This window comes from Meriones unguiculatus, chromosome 12 (genome assembly GCF_030254825.1).
Source record: "Meriones unguiculatus strain TT.TT164.6M chromosome 12, Bangor_MerUng_6.1, whole genome shotgun sequence".
Classification (NCBI taxonomy): domain Eukaryota; kingdom Metazoa; phylum Chordata; class Mammalia; order Rodentia; family Muridae; genus Meriones; species Meriones unguiculatus.
Window position 1 is genome coordinate 77,297,337 of NC_083360.1, and position 16,586 is coordinate 77,313,922.

The 16,586-nt window shown below is 44.0% G+C and overlaps 1 protein-coding gene across 6 annotated transcripts in view; it reads left to right on the forward strand.

The window, feature by feature from the left end:
• The window catches only part of Patj (PATJ crumbs cell polarity complex component), a 302,937-nt gene that overhangs the window by 225,004 nt on the left and 61,347 nt on the right, over window positions 1-16,586 (forward strand). For all 6 annotated transcript variants that reach the window (XM_060365928.1, XM_060365925.1, XM_060365929.1 and 3 more), the window contains 3 exons: window positions 4,692-4,763; window positions 6,689-6,806; window positions 8,301-8,434. In XM_060365928.1, coding sequence (XP_060221911.1) covers window positions 4,692-4,763; window positions 6,689-6,806; window positions 8,301-8,434 — 324 coding nt within the window. The remainder of the gene's footprint in view (window positions 1-4,691; window positions 4,764-6,688; window positions 6,807-8,300; window positions 8,435-16,586) is intronic.

Sequence of the window (16,586 nt, forward strand, 5' to 3'; positions counted from 1 at the left end):
CACCAAAGAAATGGCCTCTACTGCAAGGGTCTGGGGAGTCTCTTGAGAGGAACGGGAAACTGGCTGAGTCAGCACTGGCTCCTCTCGTGTGACAGTGCGCAGATTGCCAATGTAGATTTCAAGAGCATTCAAATATGTGGCATTTTCACAGCTCATTGTTCTTTATATCTATCTCAGAAAGCACTTGGGATTCGCTCAGATGATAAATTTCCCTTTGGAAGTCATAAAAACAACAATGAAATCCAATCAAACCTATTCAGTGGCCATGCAAGAAAACCCTTTTGGCTTTTCACCCTTCCTCTCCTCTCTTATATGGTAGTGCAGACAGCAGAGCTGAAGAGCAACAAGGAAGGCAATCATGTGACTGCAATCATGAGCTCCAGAGACAGACGGGAAGGCACAAACAGAGTTCTAGTAACACCTCCTGCTCACCTCCACCCCATACCACCCCCCCACCCTAGGAGAGGTAATTCGTCCACTGAGCCTTCACTTTAATTTGTACTTGCCTGAAAAGAATCACTTGTTATCAACATTTTTCTACATGGAGAAAGGAATATGCAGTTGTAATTCCTAGTAGTTAGCTATCAAAGTGGAAAAATGACAGAAGGCTCAGGGCACAGAACTCAGGCTGTCTCACTACGTCAGGGCTTTCAGAGTCCAGGGCTTCTTGGAAAGCAGCACATCTCAGCACTGTGCTGTGAGGGACAGTTCGTGTCCTGGAGAAGCCTTGCTTGCTGGTGTAGTATTAAGAGCCAGGAAGCTAAGACCTTTGTAAGCTATAGTGTCTTCCTTCCTTCCTTCCCTCCTTTCTTTTTTTTAACTTTTTATTGAGCCTTTGTAAATTTCACGTTATGCACCCCAGTCCCACTTGTCTCCCTGTCCCTTTGTACCCACCCCTCCACCCTTGCAAACCCCCCAAAAAAAGAAAAAAAAATCTCATTGTGGAGGCTGTAGTATGTCACACCGTATACCCTTTTGTCCTCATATCTTCCCTTGCAAATGTTCATTGCAACCAGCCATTGTTCTGGTTTGAGGACCCTGGCCTCTGCTACACTATCATTACTGGATCCTCCCTGGGACTCTTCTTGGAGATTCTGTTGTTGCTCTGTGTCGTAGAGATCCTGCAGTCTTAAATCCAGCCCCTTCATGAGCTCCAGCAGTTCATTGATGGGGTAGATGTTGGGGTGAGCCAACTCAAAGCCCTGGATCTGGGCCTGGGTGGTTGGTCAGCCCACCAGCTCTCCTGCACCCACACCACCAGGGGGAGCTCTGCAGCACTGCCCCAGCTAGCTCACCCAATGACGAAGCTGGCAAGGGGCAGTGCCAGCTGTCTTGCTCTCGGGTCGGCTCACCCGTGTAAGCCAACAGCAGTGCAGGCACTGTTGTGCTGCCCAGGAGAAGTGATGGCCCACTCTCATAACTTCAGGGCCAGCTCTCCTGCCTGCCACAGGTAGCGAGGGGTGAGGTGGGGTGGGGGCTTAAAGGGGGTACACATCTCTCTCACAGCCAGCTGTGGTATCTTTCAAACAAAACTGCAAATCCACACAATCTTGAAGTTGTAAACCGATTATACTGAAGACCTGTATGTCCTGGGCATCAGTCACTACAATTCCCATGGCCCACTCTACCCAGGAGCTTTCAGAACTGCTAAGAGTGGTGGCAGCTAATGTTTGCAGTGTTCACTATGACTCTAAAAAGCATCCTTCTAATCCGTACTGTGTGAAAGAGTGATAACGTTTAGATTGGTCCTAATTTTAACCCGTGTTTTACATGAAATCAATTCTATTATTAACCTACCTTATAGCTAATAAACTGAGGCATAGAGATAATTATCACAGGCAGGATTTCAGTACAACTTTTAAAAAGTAATTATTAGGGCTGTGGATGTAAAACAGTGAGTAAAGTGTTTGCTTTGCAAGCTTGAGGACCTGAGTTCAGATCTTATGGAAAGTAGAGAAGGGAAATACCCAGAGAGTCTAAGGCCAGCTAGCCTGGCATATGCAGTGGCAAAAAGATCCTGTCTCAGACAAACCCGAGATTGACTTCTGACAGCATGCACACATCACATTCATGAACACGCATATCACATACACACACAGAAGGAAGGATCTTCACACTCTGGTACTCCCAGTTACGTGAGAGACTGAGAGTTTGACCTCCTACAGCATCCAGACTCCACCTCCAGAGATTCTTGGTGTATAAGTGTTAAAGGGATAGTTGGTGTGGAACACATTTAGGCCCATGGCCCCTGGTCTTTTGGTGATGCGTCACATGCAGACTTCTGGCTGAGCATCTTGTCTTGTGTTGTTGAAGCCATCACAGTTACCCTGGGAGCTGTCCCTTCCCTTAAGTTTACCTGGACCAAGACAGAAGAACAGACGTTCTACAGAAATTATGATTCCATGAAAGATTCTGAAGCAGTGGGGAAGGCTGGTGTCTTTCAGAGTGCAAACTAATTTTAGAATGTAAAGTGAGCTCCATAGACATTTGTCACTGAGCTGTGTTCCTGAACTATGAAACATGAATATGTAGGCTAAGGAGTAGTTTCTCTCGATGAATAAACAACAAATTTTTTAAGGAAAAGTTCAGGTGCTGTTGGGGTAATTAGTGACCTTACTTAACCAAGAGCAGAAGTTTGCTTAAAGGCTACAGGTGTTGTTCATGGCACCTGTACTGGTATGATCAAATATGTCTGGAAGGACAAAATGACTGCAAGGAAGGAATCACTGCAAGGTCGGAATCACTGCAAGATCAGAACATCACTCAGCTGAGGAATAGTCAGAACCAGCAGAGCACATTGCCAGAGGTCTCTGAGCTGTGCTCATCTCCTAACTCCCCTTGGCCAGACCCACTTCCTCAACATGGTGTGCACATCACTCCTGGAGCCAAGCCTCTACCAGAATAGAGCTGACTTGTCCTCACTTGAATCATTAGAATCTGAAGGTTTCTGTTCTTGTTTGGCCCCAGTATCTCCCCATAGGCCATTATTGTGTCCATTATTGTGCTTTAATTTCCTAGTTTCAGTACAAGTACTGTGGAGATTTGAATGAGAATGGTGTCCATAGGCTCATATGTTTCAATGTTTGGGTCCCATTTGGTTGAAAAATTAGGAGCTGTGTCCTCACTAGAAGAGGTGTGTTATGAGGAGTAGGGTCTGAGTTTCAAAAGCCCATACCATTTTCAGTTAGTGTTCTCCCTCTCTTTCCTTCCTCCCTCTCTCTCCATCTCCTGCCTGTGGATCAAATTTTGGGTCTCAGCTACTGTTCTAGTACCATGCCTTCCTGACTGCTGCCATGCTACATATCATGGCAGTCATGGACTCTGATACAGTAAACAAGCCCCAATAAACTCTTTGTTCTATAAGTTGCCTTGGTCATGGGTCTTTGATGCCCAAGGTAGAGGCAGGCTGGTTTATTACATCCCCATAGTGAGATTTACACCGCCTCCCGTGCCACCGCCATTAAGGGAGGGAGGGAGGGAGGGAGGAAAAGGAAGGAAGGAAGGAAGGAAGGAAGGAAGGAAGGAAGGAAGGAAGGAAGGAAGGAAAGAAAAGAAAGGAAAACATTACTACTTCTAAGGAGTTGGAGTTTTTATTATAGGTATAAAGGAGAAAACAGGCAGAGACACTTGGGGAAGTCCATAGTGGACTTGACCAGCAGACTCAGCCTGGGCCATGTGAGGAAAGGGGAGAGGGAAGAAAAAAAGGGGGAACCAGCAACAGCAGCCAAGAAAGCAAGAGGTAAAAAGGGATGGAGTGAGCAAAATGGCTGGGTTATGTACTGAATTGCAGCTGGGGGAAGGGCAGTCAAGCCCAGTCTGTGGGCTGGAGAAATTGTGGGGGAGGGTTGTTGGTATGCCAGCCAGGAGGGCCCTGTAATAAACAGGTAGAGACTAAGGGATGCTGGGGGAACCTGGTAACCATCATCAGCTTTGATATGTTAATGGGGACCTCAGTTAGCTGTTTGTCCCAGGTTTGAGACCCAGCACACACACACTTAAAAATCATGCAGAGAATTAAGGCTGTAAGAGTCAAATACAGACTCAGATTTGCTTGAGTCAGGAGCTAGGATTGCAGACTCCTAACACTCTCTGACACAAGCCATCCTGTTCTCACTTCCTGCTCTCCAGCAGGACACACCACCCAGGAGCACCAGAGCAGACACACCTCTGTCATTCAGATCAACGTCTTTTCTATCTCTCTGTGGTCCCTGCATAGTCTTAAATCCACCTACATAAAGAGGAGGAAGTGGGTGGAAACATATACACACTCTGGCCAGCATTTCAGCTGACACACCTCCTGTGTCTGTGTGTCATTCCCCACATCTTGATCATTAGCTTCTTTCCTGGAGTTGAGGACTAGCTTACCTTTATCAGGTGTGCTTTTAGCCTCTAGATGAGTATCTTAGAGGGTGGGAGGAGGGTGATTCCAATATCAGGAATTGAACCCTGGAGGTGTATTCAATACTCAGTAGAAGTACAAATCTAGGAAAACTAGTATAATAGAGGAATAAATGAACAAAGAAACAAAAACCAAATAATATCTGCTAGGACTTGCCTGAGCTCGCGCATGCGGGTGGGAGATGGAGAATGTGTGTGTGCTGTTTGGTGTCATTTTTAAGATAGACCTCTGGCAGAGGCAGAAGGTACGATTGAGACATAATTGCTAACTGATTGTACCTCTTACCTTTCAGGAAGACCTGTCCCAGGTGGTTGGTCACAACATGGTGGCAGAGCAGCAGAAGGCACTGGGGTCACCTGACAGCGTGCGTAATTTATGTTTGGGATTTGCTCTGTTGCGGTAGTGTGGCATATGAACTGACCTCCACAAGCAAAAGAGATGCTTATGATGTCACATCTGTTCTCACTGGCAGAAGTTTAAGGGTGTCCTTTTATTTTTAAGATTTATTTATTTGTTATGTATAGTGTTCTGTCTGCATGTTCACCTATACAACCAGAAGAGGGCACCAGATCTCACTATAGATGGTTGTGAGCCACCATGTGGGTGCTGGGAATTGGAACTCAGGACCTTTGGAAGAGCAGCCAGCGCTCTTAACCTCCGAGCCATCTCTCCAGCCCCCTTAAGGGTGTCTTAAAACCTGGTGTGAATGCACAGTTGTGTCAGTGATCACGCTTGGGTACACAGAAGTGTCCTCTTGTCACCCTTCGGTCCTGGTAGCCTCACCAGGTGAAAGACACCCTGTAAAGACACCCTTTTGTAAGGCCACCCAATCTTACATAGCGCTGTGAATAAAAACTTGAAGTGGAAGAATATGTAGTTGGATAAATACATAAATAAATAACTTCAGTGTTCCTTACATTTTGACATTCACTTTTCTTTGAAAGCTAGACCTCTTCCTCTGAGTAGCTGTGTGATAATACTGTCTAATGATGAGAGCTGTTCTTGTGATTGAGGTATCAATATGAGTAATATAGTATTTTGAAAACTAGAAAGCGTAACACATACAAGGTGGTTAGAATTGTTTTAGTTCATGCCTAATGTATGGTGCCTTGCAGCAGATATTTCAGGAGTTCAGAGAAGCCTGGCACTTACTGGAATCTAGCAGGCAAATTGGGTCACCCCCTCTACTTTTTACATGACTCTTGAGAAGGCATTCATTGAGGATTCCTCCATTTCTTAGTTAATGCTAATATTCACTGGGAGTTTTGTCAGCAAGAGTACAAAACTATGAATTAATATTTCACTTGTTGTGCCTGATTCATGAAACCCTCAAAAGACCACCAGGAGTGGAGTCCATTGTAAAACACACAAGGATCTTTATTCACAGCTTGAGCCGGGACTCTCAGTGACACCAAGGCACTGGTATCCACCTGAGAGCCCCAAGCTCAGAACTGAAGGTGATTTATAGGTCCCAGTGCCAGTCCCTCCCAGCGCATCCCGAGCAGGGGAATTCTACCCTGGCACGAATCTGTTGGTTGAAACACAAAGGGGATGTTGCACTTTAAAAATGATTGGCTGTGGGAAGGTGCCAAAACCATTCACAGTCTAGCTTCCTTTGTTTGGCTGTTGCTGGGGGAGAGGGGCAATGTGGGCAGGTTTCCTGGCAACGGTATCTCTAGTGTGTGTAGAGGAATGCAGTAAGGCGAGTTCCTCCCCACAGCTGGCCACAGTCTCCAGTGCCTGACCTTTCTTCAGGCTTGTGCTTTAAACTTTAATCCAGTAACCCAAAAACCTAATTCTTAGTTCTTTGGTCTCTTACACTCATATCTTGCTTCTCTTTTTTGACCAAGCTCCATCAAAGTATCTTAGAGCAAACTTAAATAGGAGGCAGACAAAAACTAATCTAGCGTTCCCTTGCCTGCTCTCTCAAAACACATTTTTGGAGCTTATCGTTGTTTTTTGTTTTTTTTTTTTTTAAAGACAGTTGAGTTCGTTTGCATGACCTCTTTTTTAAATTATTTATTTTATTTTATGTACATTGGTGTTTCAGTTGCATGTATGTCTGTGTGAGGGTGTCAGATCCCCTGGAACAGGAGTTACAGTCTTTACGAGCCACCATGTGGATGCTGAGATTGAACCTGGGTCCTCTGGGAGAGCAGCCAGTGCTCTTAAATGCTGAGCCATCTCTCCGGCCCCTCGTCATTATTTTGATAACAATAGTACAGCATTTTTACAATGCTCTTATTAACTCTCCGCTGGCCATTCAAGTGATTTTCCTTCATTTTTTAGGCCATCTGCCAGATGAAACAGCAAACATACTCAACACAAGTCTCCTTCAGCTCACAAGAGACCCCATCAGCACCAGCTCCAGTGTGTCAGTCAGCTAATGAAGACATCACAGGCTCTGGTATGACTCCATCTAACCAAAACTGCCTGGTGAACCTTTGGAAAAGGAAAATGTCATGATGCTCTGAGAAAAGAATGAAACCAGGAGGCAGGACATCTAGCTGTACAGTTCCCCTCTGCTTCCTTACCTTTGAGTATGAACACCCCACTTCCTTCCCTGTTTTCTGATTTCTCCACCACCTACGTTGCCTAATATTACCGAATATAAATACAGAACAGAAAAGGCCCTCCATAGAGGCATCTGATGAAACAAAAGCCTCAGATTGCCTGTCAGTCTCTCAGAGAGTAAGGTTAAGTCATGAATAAGGTCTCCAAAATCATAATAATCATAATGAAGACAGTTTTTAACACTATGTATATTGATATAAGCCATCTGAAGATTTATTTTTCAGTAAAGAACCAGGCACAGTGGCACCTATAATCCAAGCATTTGAGAAATGGAGGTAGGAGGATCAGGAATTTAAGGTCATCCTTGGCTACAAAGTGAATTCAGGACCAGCCTGCTCTAGTCTCAAATCTAGTCTCAAAAAGAAAGAGAGGCAAAGAGAAAGAGGCAAGAATGGAATTCATGTTGTAGCTTGAATTCTGATGATGAGTGAGAGTAAGTTTTACTTATGGCCTCAGAAGTCATTTTTCCTCTTTTTATTATAATACAAATGTATGCATACATACACCTGGGTATGTGTGTATTTACCTGTGTATGTAAGGGTTGGATAACCTTTGACAAAGTACTTGGGACCAGAAATCGTTCAGATTTTAGAACATTTATTTTTGTATAATGAGATAAATTGGGAATAGGATCTAAATCTGAATACAGAGTCCATTATGTTTTATATATACATTCTCTGCACAGCGTAAAGGCTATTAAGTGTGTCTGTGTTTTGACTTTCTCCTCCCACATGAAGTAACGTGTTAAATTTTCCATCTGTGATATCATGCCAATGCTCAAAAATTTTCAGATACTTGGATTAGGGATGCTAAGCCTGTGATATTATGGGATAAATTTAAGTAATTAATTGATGTTTTATACTTTTTTGGAAGTATTTAAGCACATTTTTCTTTTATTCTTCCTTTTGTTTTGGTTTTGCACCTCTAGGGCCTTAAGAGGTGAACAGTCTTCTGAACTCAGGTCTTCTGCCCTAATAGCCTTTACACTCAAGGCAGTGTTACAATTTGTATACCTAAATATTCAGTCATCTTAAATTTTTCCATGCTGATTTTTCATGGTATGTTTTGAGTTTTTTGTTTTGTTTTTTTTTTTATTAAGTATACCTGAAATTGATAAGTTGACAGATTCAAGGAATAAATGTTTTCGCCTTAGAAAGTGCCATGGCAGTGCCGTGTTTCGTCCTGTGGGTGTGGAGAGCAGTGACTCACCCTTCACAGCGCCTCATGGGAAGGGAGTGGAGTGATAAGCACACAAACCCATGCTCCAGTGCATGCAAGATGAACTGCATCTCTCACTCGCCAATCGTTTTGTTTTATCACTTTCCAGGTAACTTCCAGGCTCCTCTCTCGGTGGACCCTGCAACATGTCCCATTGTCCCTGGCCAGGAAATGATCATAGAAATATCCAAGGGGCGCTCAGGGCTTGGTCTCAGTATCGTAGGAGGAAAAGACACACCTTTGGTAAGTATCCAGAGTAAATGATGGCTCCTCTCACAGAGTCGGTTGCTGAGGCTCATTATTGCCCAGAATGCTTGAATGGGAGGCTTGACAAAACAAAACAAAATAAAAGTACTGGTTCCCTAAAACATAATCCAGGAGCTGCAGGTGCCAGAGAAACCGGGTCCACTGCTTTTGGCTTGCAGGCTTTGCCTCTCTTCATCTTCCCACATGCCCTAGAGCCTGCAGCTGACTCCCAGTAAACTGCCCAGCCCAGAAGTGAGTGTGCTCTGAGCCCGATGTTATTGACTAAAGGATTCTAACTCCATGATCAAAAACTTGCGACTGAGGACATTTATGTCCTAACTTTCCGTCTGTAGTCAGGAGCTACTGCATGTGACATCCTGCGTAGGTGTGATGCCCTTGGATGGAACTGGGAATTCTGGATTTGCCCAGGGCCACAGCCAGTTGAGCTGCCAGCGCCTTACAGGGGCCTTTGCTTCCACAGGCGCTAGACTCCTGCATTTCTTACTTAGCTTGGGACACCATGTCTCTCTGGCTTTTATGGTTGAGGAAAGAGAGGCCTTTCCTCCAGGCTTTCTTTTGGTTGATATGACGAAGCTATATCATTAAACAGTGCAACGTTCTTATAATAGCATAGTAACCATGACCCCTGGGTTGTCGGAAAGCTCAAAACTTTTAGAAACACTAGGAAATGGTTTATAAAAGCAATCCTTTCCATACTAAGGCCATTGGCGTAGTATTGAGAAGCTGTGCCCTGCCATGGGTACTAGCTTCCCTCTTCTAGGCTTGTTTCTCCCCATTTTCCCAAAGAGATGTCTTAAATACTGTTAAGAATCAAATTTGTGTAAACACAGCTGTGTTTAAACAAAACAGAAAAATTAAACTTTAGAGTAATTCTGTACTGAATTCTTTCATGGTAAAAATTTTAACCCTGTAGGGGCTGCAGAGATGGTTAAGAGCATGGACTGCTCTTCCAGAGGTCCTAGGTTCAATTCCTAGTACCAACATGGTTGCGTATAGCTGTCTATAACTCCAACTCCATGGGATCTGAGACCTGGGCACTGTGCGCTCACATGGTGCACATACATACACAGAAAAAAAAATTAACCAGCTGATTTCTTTGTGGTAGATAAGTCTCTTTTTATGACTTAGCCTAAGACAGATCTGGAGTTCCCGGAAGACTCAGGAGAATGGAGTCTGCTAAGCGACTCTTGACCTTGCTCTGTCACCTCTGTTGGTGACAGATTCTGCCCTGTGAGGGATGCTCAGCATTCCTGATGGAGATGTGTCTGCTGCCCTCTGCCACCGGCCTGTGCTGAGGCCTCTGGCTGAGGGCACTCCCCCAGCCTCCCCTTCCTGCAGCCTGAGGCCTCACTGAACCTCGTGTTGGGCTTCTCTTGCCACCTCAAGAAAGGCAAAGATAAAAATTCTTCAGGAGCATCATGAGGGTCCTTATATACGGGTCTGCCATTTGAGACTATAAATGCCAGGATCCTTGAAAGATAAACACCACTTAAAATGAGAGATGGGACACAGCTTTTATTTCCTAACCTCACATACCTCGTCAAAAGCCTTCAGTTAGAGTTACAGAAAATATATAGGGCTGTCATTTTTGTGCGGCCAAAAAGTGAGTAGAAGTGAAAAGTGTTTTAACACCTTGTTCCTACAATGAAGATATTTTCCCCTTTATAATGCTCCCCCAAGTTTTCACATGAAGCACAAAAACTAACACATGGATCCCATTATCCAGGCAGCAGGAAGTTTGCAAACAAAGGTGGGAGTTTGTGAAAAGATGGTGCAGGAAATGATGAGCCAGTTATGTCCACTGGTTAGACTCACCTCAGCCTCAGTGCAGGGAAAGGCAGGCCTGAATCCCACCCCTCCCCTCTCTGCCCCTTCCAATTAGAATCCCATGTCCTTTTTGTTATGTAGCCAACCAGTGGCCATCTGTAGAGTTAGTCTCTTGACACCTCATCAGTCCTCTCTGCCAGGACAGATGGCTTTTGAGATCACAGAGGGAGATCACATGTCCTGTCTGTGTGTTTGCAGCCAGTCACCTGCAACAGCGTTTGAAAGTACTGAGCTAATGACAAGGGTGAGCCCCTCAGAAGGTTTACTGGCACACCTGGTCCTTTCCTCAGAGACAGCCTTCTGCCTCTGTTGTTCTCATCTGTGATGCCACTGCCAGGCTAGCCTCTGGAGAGCACAGCCTTCTGTGATGGCTTGCATATGGTTGCTCAGCTCTTTGTACTTTGACCTGGGTTGTGAAGTCGAGTGACATTACCCTGCCCTTGAAGAGTGCACATATTTGCTCAGTAGTTCTACTACCTTTTGGTGCTCATGGTTTGCTTAGGAGGTCAACCGATGAGAATTCATAGTACTTCAGATCTCTAGAGGGAAAAAGGAATGCTGTGGGAAGCATTATCTGAGTTTAACTGTTATAGAGTAATTGTTGTATGCTATGTGGAAGCCAGGAAGCCAGATAAAGCACATATGCAGTGAAGGTGGGTATCAATTCATGTTTCATTTCCATCCATTCATATGGTATGATTCCATCTTTCTTCCTGTCTTCACTTGCTCTTGCTGACCTTGTTGACCTAGTCCATAAAACACCACACAGCCTTCTAATGTACAAGTAGAAGGTTAAGAGCACTTACCCTGCAGAAACCTCCAGTGCCAGCCCCGCCCAGACCTGGTAAAAGTTCTGTCTCAAAATGTCTGTCTCCTGAGTGGGAGTTTTATACCCACATTCTTGAAGTAACAAAGTATAGCACCCCAGACAATTTGAGATTATTTTATTTCCAGTTGTGGGGATGCTAGAAAGGAAAAGAAAACTCAAGGAGTATGTCTTTCTCTTGGTTGAACTACTGATAGGCCCTTCTCTAGATACTGTGGCCAGCAACCCCAGTTTAGACACTGTGACTGCACCTAGCCTAGCAGAGCAGAGCACAGTTGCTGAATCTTGGTGTATGGATCTCAGATGTTAGGGCCAGGCGGTGGTGGCACACGTCTTTAATCTCAGCACTCTGGAGGCAGAGGCAGGAGGATCTCTGAGTTCAAGAATAGCCAGGGCTACATAGAACCTTGTCAAAACCAAAACAAAACAAAGGAGAAAAAAAAAAAACAAAAAAAACACCAAAACTTCAGTCTAACTGTGAGATGCTGTGGAAGTGACTTAAGTTAATGCCAGATGGGTACTATAGCAGTAGTGTTGGCAAAAGTACTTTGCCAAGTACCCTTCAGTTGTCACTAGAGTGCACCCTTGAGATGACCCAGACAGTAAAGTGCTTGCTAGGTAAGCACGAAGGCATGAGTTTGATGCCCACCAACTAAGTAAAAAGCCTGGCATGGTGACACGTGTCTGTAATCCCAGAGGTGAAGAGGCAGAGACAGGGGGATTCCTGGTAGCAGCCTAGCTTAATCAGCAAGGCCCAGGCTCCAGTGAGAAGCCCTGTCTCAAATAACAGGGTGGACAGCTACCGAGGAAAAGTACCCAAGGTTGACCTCTGGCAACTGCATACATACACACACCCTAGCTTTCTTCATCTCATATCTCTGTGTGTACTCCTGCTATGTAATTCACATGTATCCTCACAGCAGCCTTATGGGAGAAGTCTAAAAGTAATAGTTCTAGAATTTTTAGATGACAGTTTTCAAAGATATATCCTGGCAGTAGGAACAGGAAGCATTTGGACAGATGGTCTGGGTTTAAAGTCCATTCTTTGAGCCCTTGTGCTAGCTCTGCTAGCTCTGCTAGCTCTGCTGCTGTGTGCCATAAGTAAAAAGCCCCTAAGTGCCATCTTAGCTTGTGTTAACCCATACAGTGTCTTACGCCGGTTAAGCAATGCCTTTACACCAGGCTCGTCACACCTTTCTGAACCCAAGCCTACTATGCTCAGTTCCTCTGGGGGCCCCACGGGCTCTGTGAGGAGTGTCTCTAATGCATTTTAGCTGTGCTCTTAGAGTCCCTGACCATTGCTGGGCATGGTGAGAGTGGTGTCGGAAACCACAGCATTGACGTCAGAACCACAAGGCTCGGAAACAGAAGGACAGTTGTGACTGTCTGTGAAACCTTGAGTTTCCCTTCATGTAGATAAAGGAACAATCCAATGCCCACTGTCCTGAGAGTGAGCCCTGCCCCTCATAAAAAGTAAGAAGATGATGTGGGTGTTCCCAAGGGGCTCGGTGACAGGCAGGTGTCACATTATTGTTAAGGTCTAATAAGTGACCTGCCCGCACCACTGAGTATGTCGTCCCTAAAGGACTCTTAGCAAAGGCTGGACTCACATTCTGCAGAGATATAGCTACTCAGCTTTTTTGCTTTCTAACAAAGGAGATACGTTTATGTTTATGGCTCTTACTTTCAAAATGATGGTGTAAAAAGCTCATTACCCCCATGCTTGACATTGCGCAAATTCTTTAGCACTTTAAGTCTCCAGGGTTGTTTTATTTTGTTTAACTAGGGGATAAGGCTGGGTTATTAATGGTGTTTAGCGTGTTTGCCTTACGGAATTTAGAGGGTTGGGTTTTTTTGTTTTGTTTTGTTTTTTTGTTTGTTTGTGTGTTTGTTTTTTATCACTTTTGCAAAGAAAAGTTTGCGAACACAAGCCCTAGTTAGTATCCTTGCATTGTCTTGTTTTGTTACAAGAGAAAAACAGGCAAGGGCATTAGCTTTGCTTTTGTATTCAGGGTGCTATTCCGCTAAAAATGAGGCAGGTCAGTTCTTAAGAAAGATTATAAAAATACAGATTTTTTTAAATGTATGGATTTGATTGTTTATTTCATGTGTGTATGTGTGTGTATACAGATAAGCGTTTACCACATTACAGGTGTAGAAATCAGAAGTCAGCTTGCCGAAAGTGTTATGTCCTCCACCTTGTGGGTCCGAGTTTGAACTCAGCAGTGGCCATACTGTTCCCCGTGCCTCTGCACCTCTCTGACCACTATCTTGAAGGTGGTATTTAATGCTTGGCGCTGAGATTTTTATTTCATAATGCATGTTTTCTAGGAACACCCATGAGAACGCTTCAGTTTAAACTCTTTTTGGCAGCAAGAACCTTTACCTCCTGAGCCATATCACTGGCTCTCCTTATGTTTTATTTATTTTTTATTTTTTGGCAATTTTATTCATGCACAGAGTATCTCAATCATATTTATCCCTCAGTCCCCACTTTCACAGATCCTACCCTATATGAGCCCTCCTATCTTCATGTCCTTTTCTTTTATAACCCACTGAGCCTGGTTAGTGCTTCCTGTGTGTGCATAGGTATGGAGCCATCCACTTGAGCCTGGGAACTCCACCAGCAGCCGTGCTTCTGGAGAAGAATGTTTCTCTAGTACAAAAAGATGGCTCAGAGGTTGAAAGAACTACCTGCTCTTGTAGAGGACTAGAATTCAGGTCCCAGCGCCCACATTGGGTAGCTTATAGATACCCACAACTCCAGCCCTAGGGAATACAATGCCCTCTTCTGTTCTGTTGCTGTTCACACACACACACACACACATACACACACACACACACACACACACACACAGTTTTGAAGACTTTAAGAAAGAAAAGCGAGCCTTCCTGCCCCAGGACCTCCTTAGCTAAGGACAAGGTCCCGTGAGCCCCTTCTCAGTCTGTGCTGTAGTGTTCACTGGCTTGATCTGGTATGACCACAGCGGTGGTGAGTCCATGGCTATGATGGCCATGGCAAATGCGGATGACTTCACAGCACCCCCTGTCCTCCAGCTCACAAGCTTTCTACCCCATCTTCTGGAATGTTCCCTGGGCCTTGGTCAAGAGGGTGGTAATGTAGGAGTCCCACATAAGGCTAAGCATTTAGCTGTCACTTTCTTCTCAACTCATTGACTGATGGTGAGTTGCTGCATTAATTGTTGCCTGATGAAGTTAAAAGACTTTTTGACCGCATGACTATTTATCAAAAAATAACAGTAAAAGGTCATGTTCCACTCACCCTTTCAGAGCCCATGACCTCGATAGCCATGGGCTTTTAACCAAGTTTAGAGTATTAGGAACTAAACCCATCCTCTGAGGCAGGCCGTGAATCTATGAAAAAACAAAAAAGGAAGGAAGGCAGGTTCTGTCTCTGACAGGAACTGATTGGCCTGCTCTTTGGTCACCTCCCCCTGAGGGGGGGGCAGCCTTACCAGACCACAGAGGAAGAAGACAATGCAGCCACTCCTGATGAGACCTGATAGACTAGGATTAGAAGGAAGGATCAGTGGACTTGGGGAGGGGCATTCGTGAAGAAGGGGGAAGGAGGATAGGATTGGGAGGGGTAGAGGGAGGGAGCTACAGGGGGGATACAAAGTGAATAAACTGTAATTAATAAAAAGAAAAAGAAGGAAGGAAGGAGAAAAATATTAGTCACTCCCATAACTATTGTACCCATAGACATACTGTAGCGAGCATATTGTAGCTTGTGGTGTTTAGCAGTGGATAAAGCCACTAATGCTTGTCCTCCCCAGCAGCCGCCCTAGCACCTCTCACACCCCTGTAAGCTAGTCAGCAGGGAAGACATTTTCTGGTGAGTTCCACCATGGCTCTCTGTGCCCAGAAACCAAAGTGTGCAGTGTCCAGCAATAGGGTCTTAACATCCAGTTATGATGTGCAGCCAAGAACAGTGGCCATACTCTGCATTGTTTTGTGTGCCTATGCGGCCTCCCTGACCACTCTCTTGAAGAAGGACCGATTTCTAGCCTGGCGATGAGATTTTCACTTAGTAACCCAAGCCTTCTGGAAACAGCATTGTCCACCATGAGAATACCTGCATGTAAATGCTTTTTTTTAAAGTTGTATTTTTACAACTTAATGGATTTCCCTAAGACTTTTTCATGTATTCTTAATTACGGGTAATCTGCTTCCTACCCTCTCATCTTCCCCATTCCCCCTGCCATCCCCTGTCCCATCCCACTTTCCACTGAGGCCTCATCCCATCTCCTCTCTTATGAACCTTGTCTGTCTTCCTGACTTCTACAGACACTCCAAGTGAAACAATTACACAATCTCAAAGTTTGGGGCTAGGATCTTCATATGAGGAAATTATGAACTTTCTGGACCTAGGTTGTCTCACATTGAATAACATTTCCCAGTTCCTTCCATTTTCTCTCTTTAAAAAAAAAGTAGATGTTCTTAATTCTAAAAGGCTTTGGACTATCAGATCTTGAATTTTATCATTTCTGTTCAAGTTTCAATTTTTCTTTCTTTTTTCCACTGCTTGATGTAATGTATCTATTTATATGCTAAGAGCTGAATGGAAGGATTTGTACACCTACGCATGCGCTTTACCACTAAGCCGCAGCATGTCCTAATAATCTAGTTTATTACGAAACATAGATAGACCACCAATTTAATCCATCTCTATTACCCCGTTGTGTAAGGCAGATGCATTATACATTACAAAGACACCAAGGCAGAAGGCCCCAGGAATTTGGACATTATGTGGCAAAGTTTCCTTACTAAGAAGTTAAATGGAGACCATCTTTTGCCACAGCCATATCTATTCTGAAGAAACCCATTTGACCCCCATCATATTCTATTCTCTCACTTATTTATTACTGCTTTTGACAGTTTGAAAGTAGGACTACAGTAATTTAAACTCATGGGTGTTTTTAAAGTAAATAGAGTCGAAGCTGTTTTACACCGATTGTTTGCTGTCCCCTTCATATGAACTCTGCATAGTCTATCTCACAAGGAGCCTGGTTTGCTTTGGCATGTAATCCCTAAAGCCCAGCTCCTTTCATCATTATTGCTTGAGTCATATATTTTTATACAAATCTTTTTTTTTTAACCTTAGTTTTATTTTAAAGTCAAACAGAGTTTACAAAACCTCTATGAATCACATTGGAAGAATGTTAACGAATAGAACCCTGGATTCAGGCTGTAAGAATGTGACTGCAGGCAATAATATTATGCAGACTGAATACAATTTCAATAAATAAGGAACAAATGGAACTGTGGGGACTTATAAAATATAATGCATATACATATATGCACACAATAACAATTAGTGAAAAAAAAGAAGCCATGGTTTTTAAGGAAAGTGGAAAGAAAGTTTTAGAGTGAAGAGATCTCAAAATAAAATAAAGAAGTATAATGAACAAAAATATAATGCAAATATTATCCCATTTCCTTCAATAAATCTGT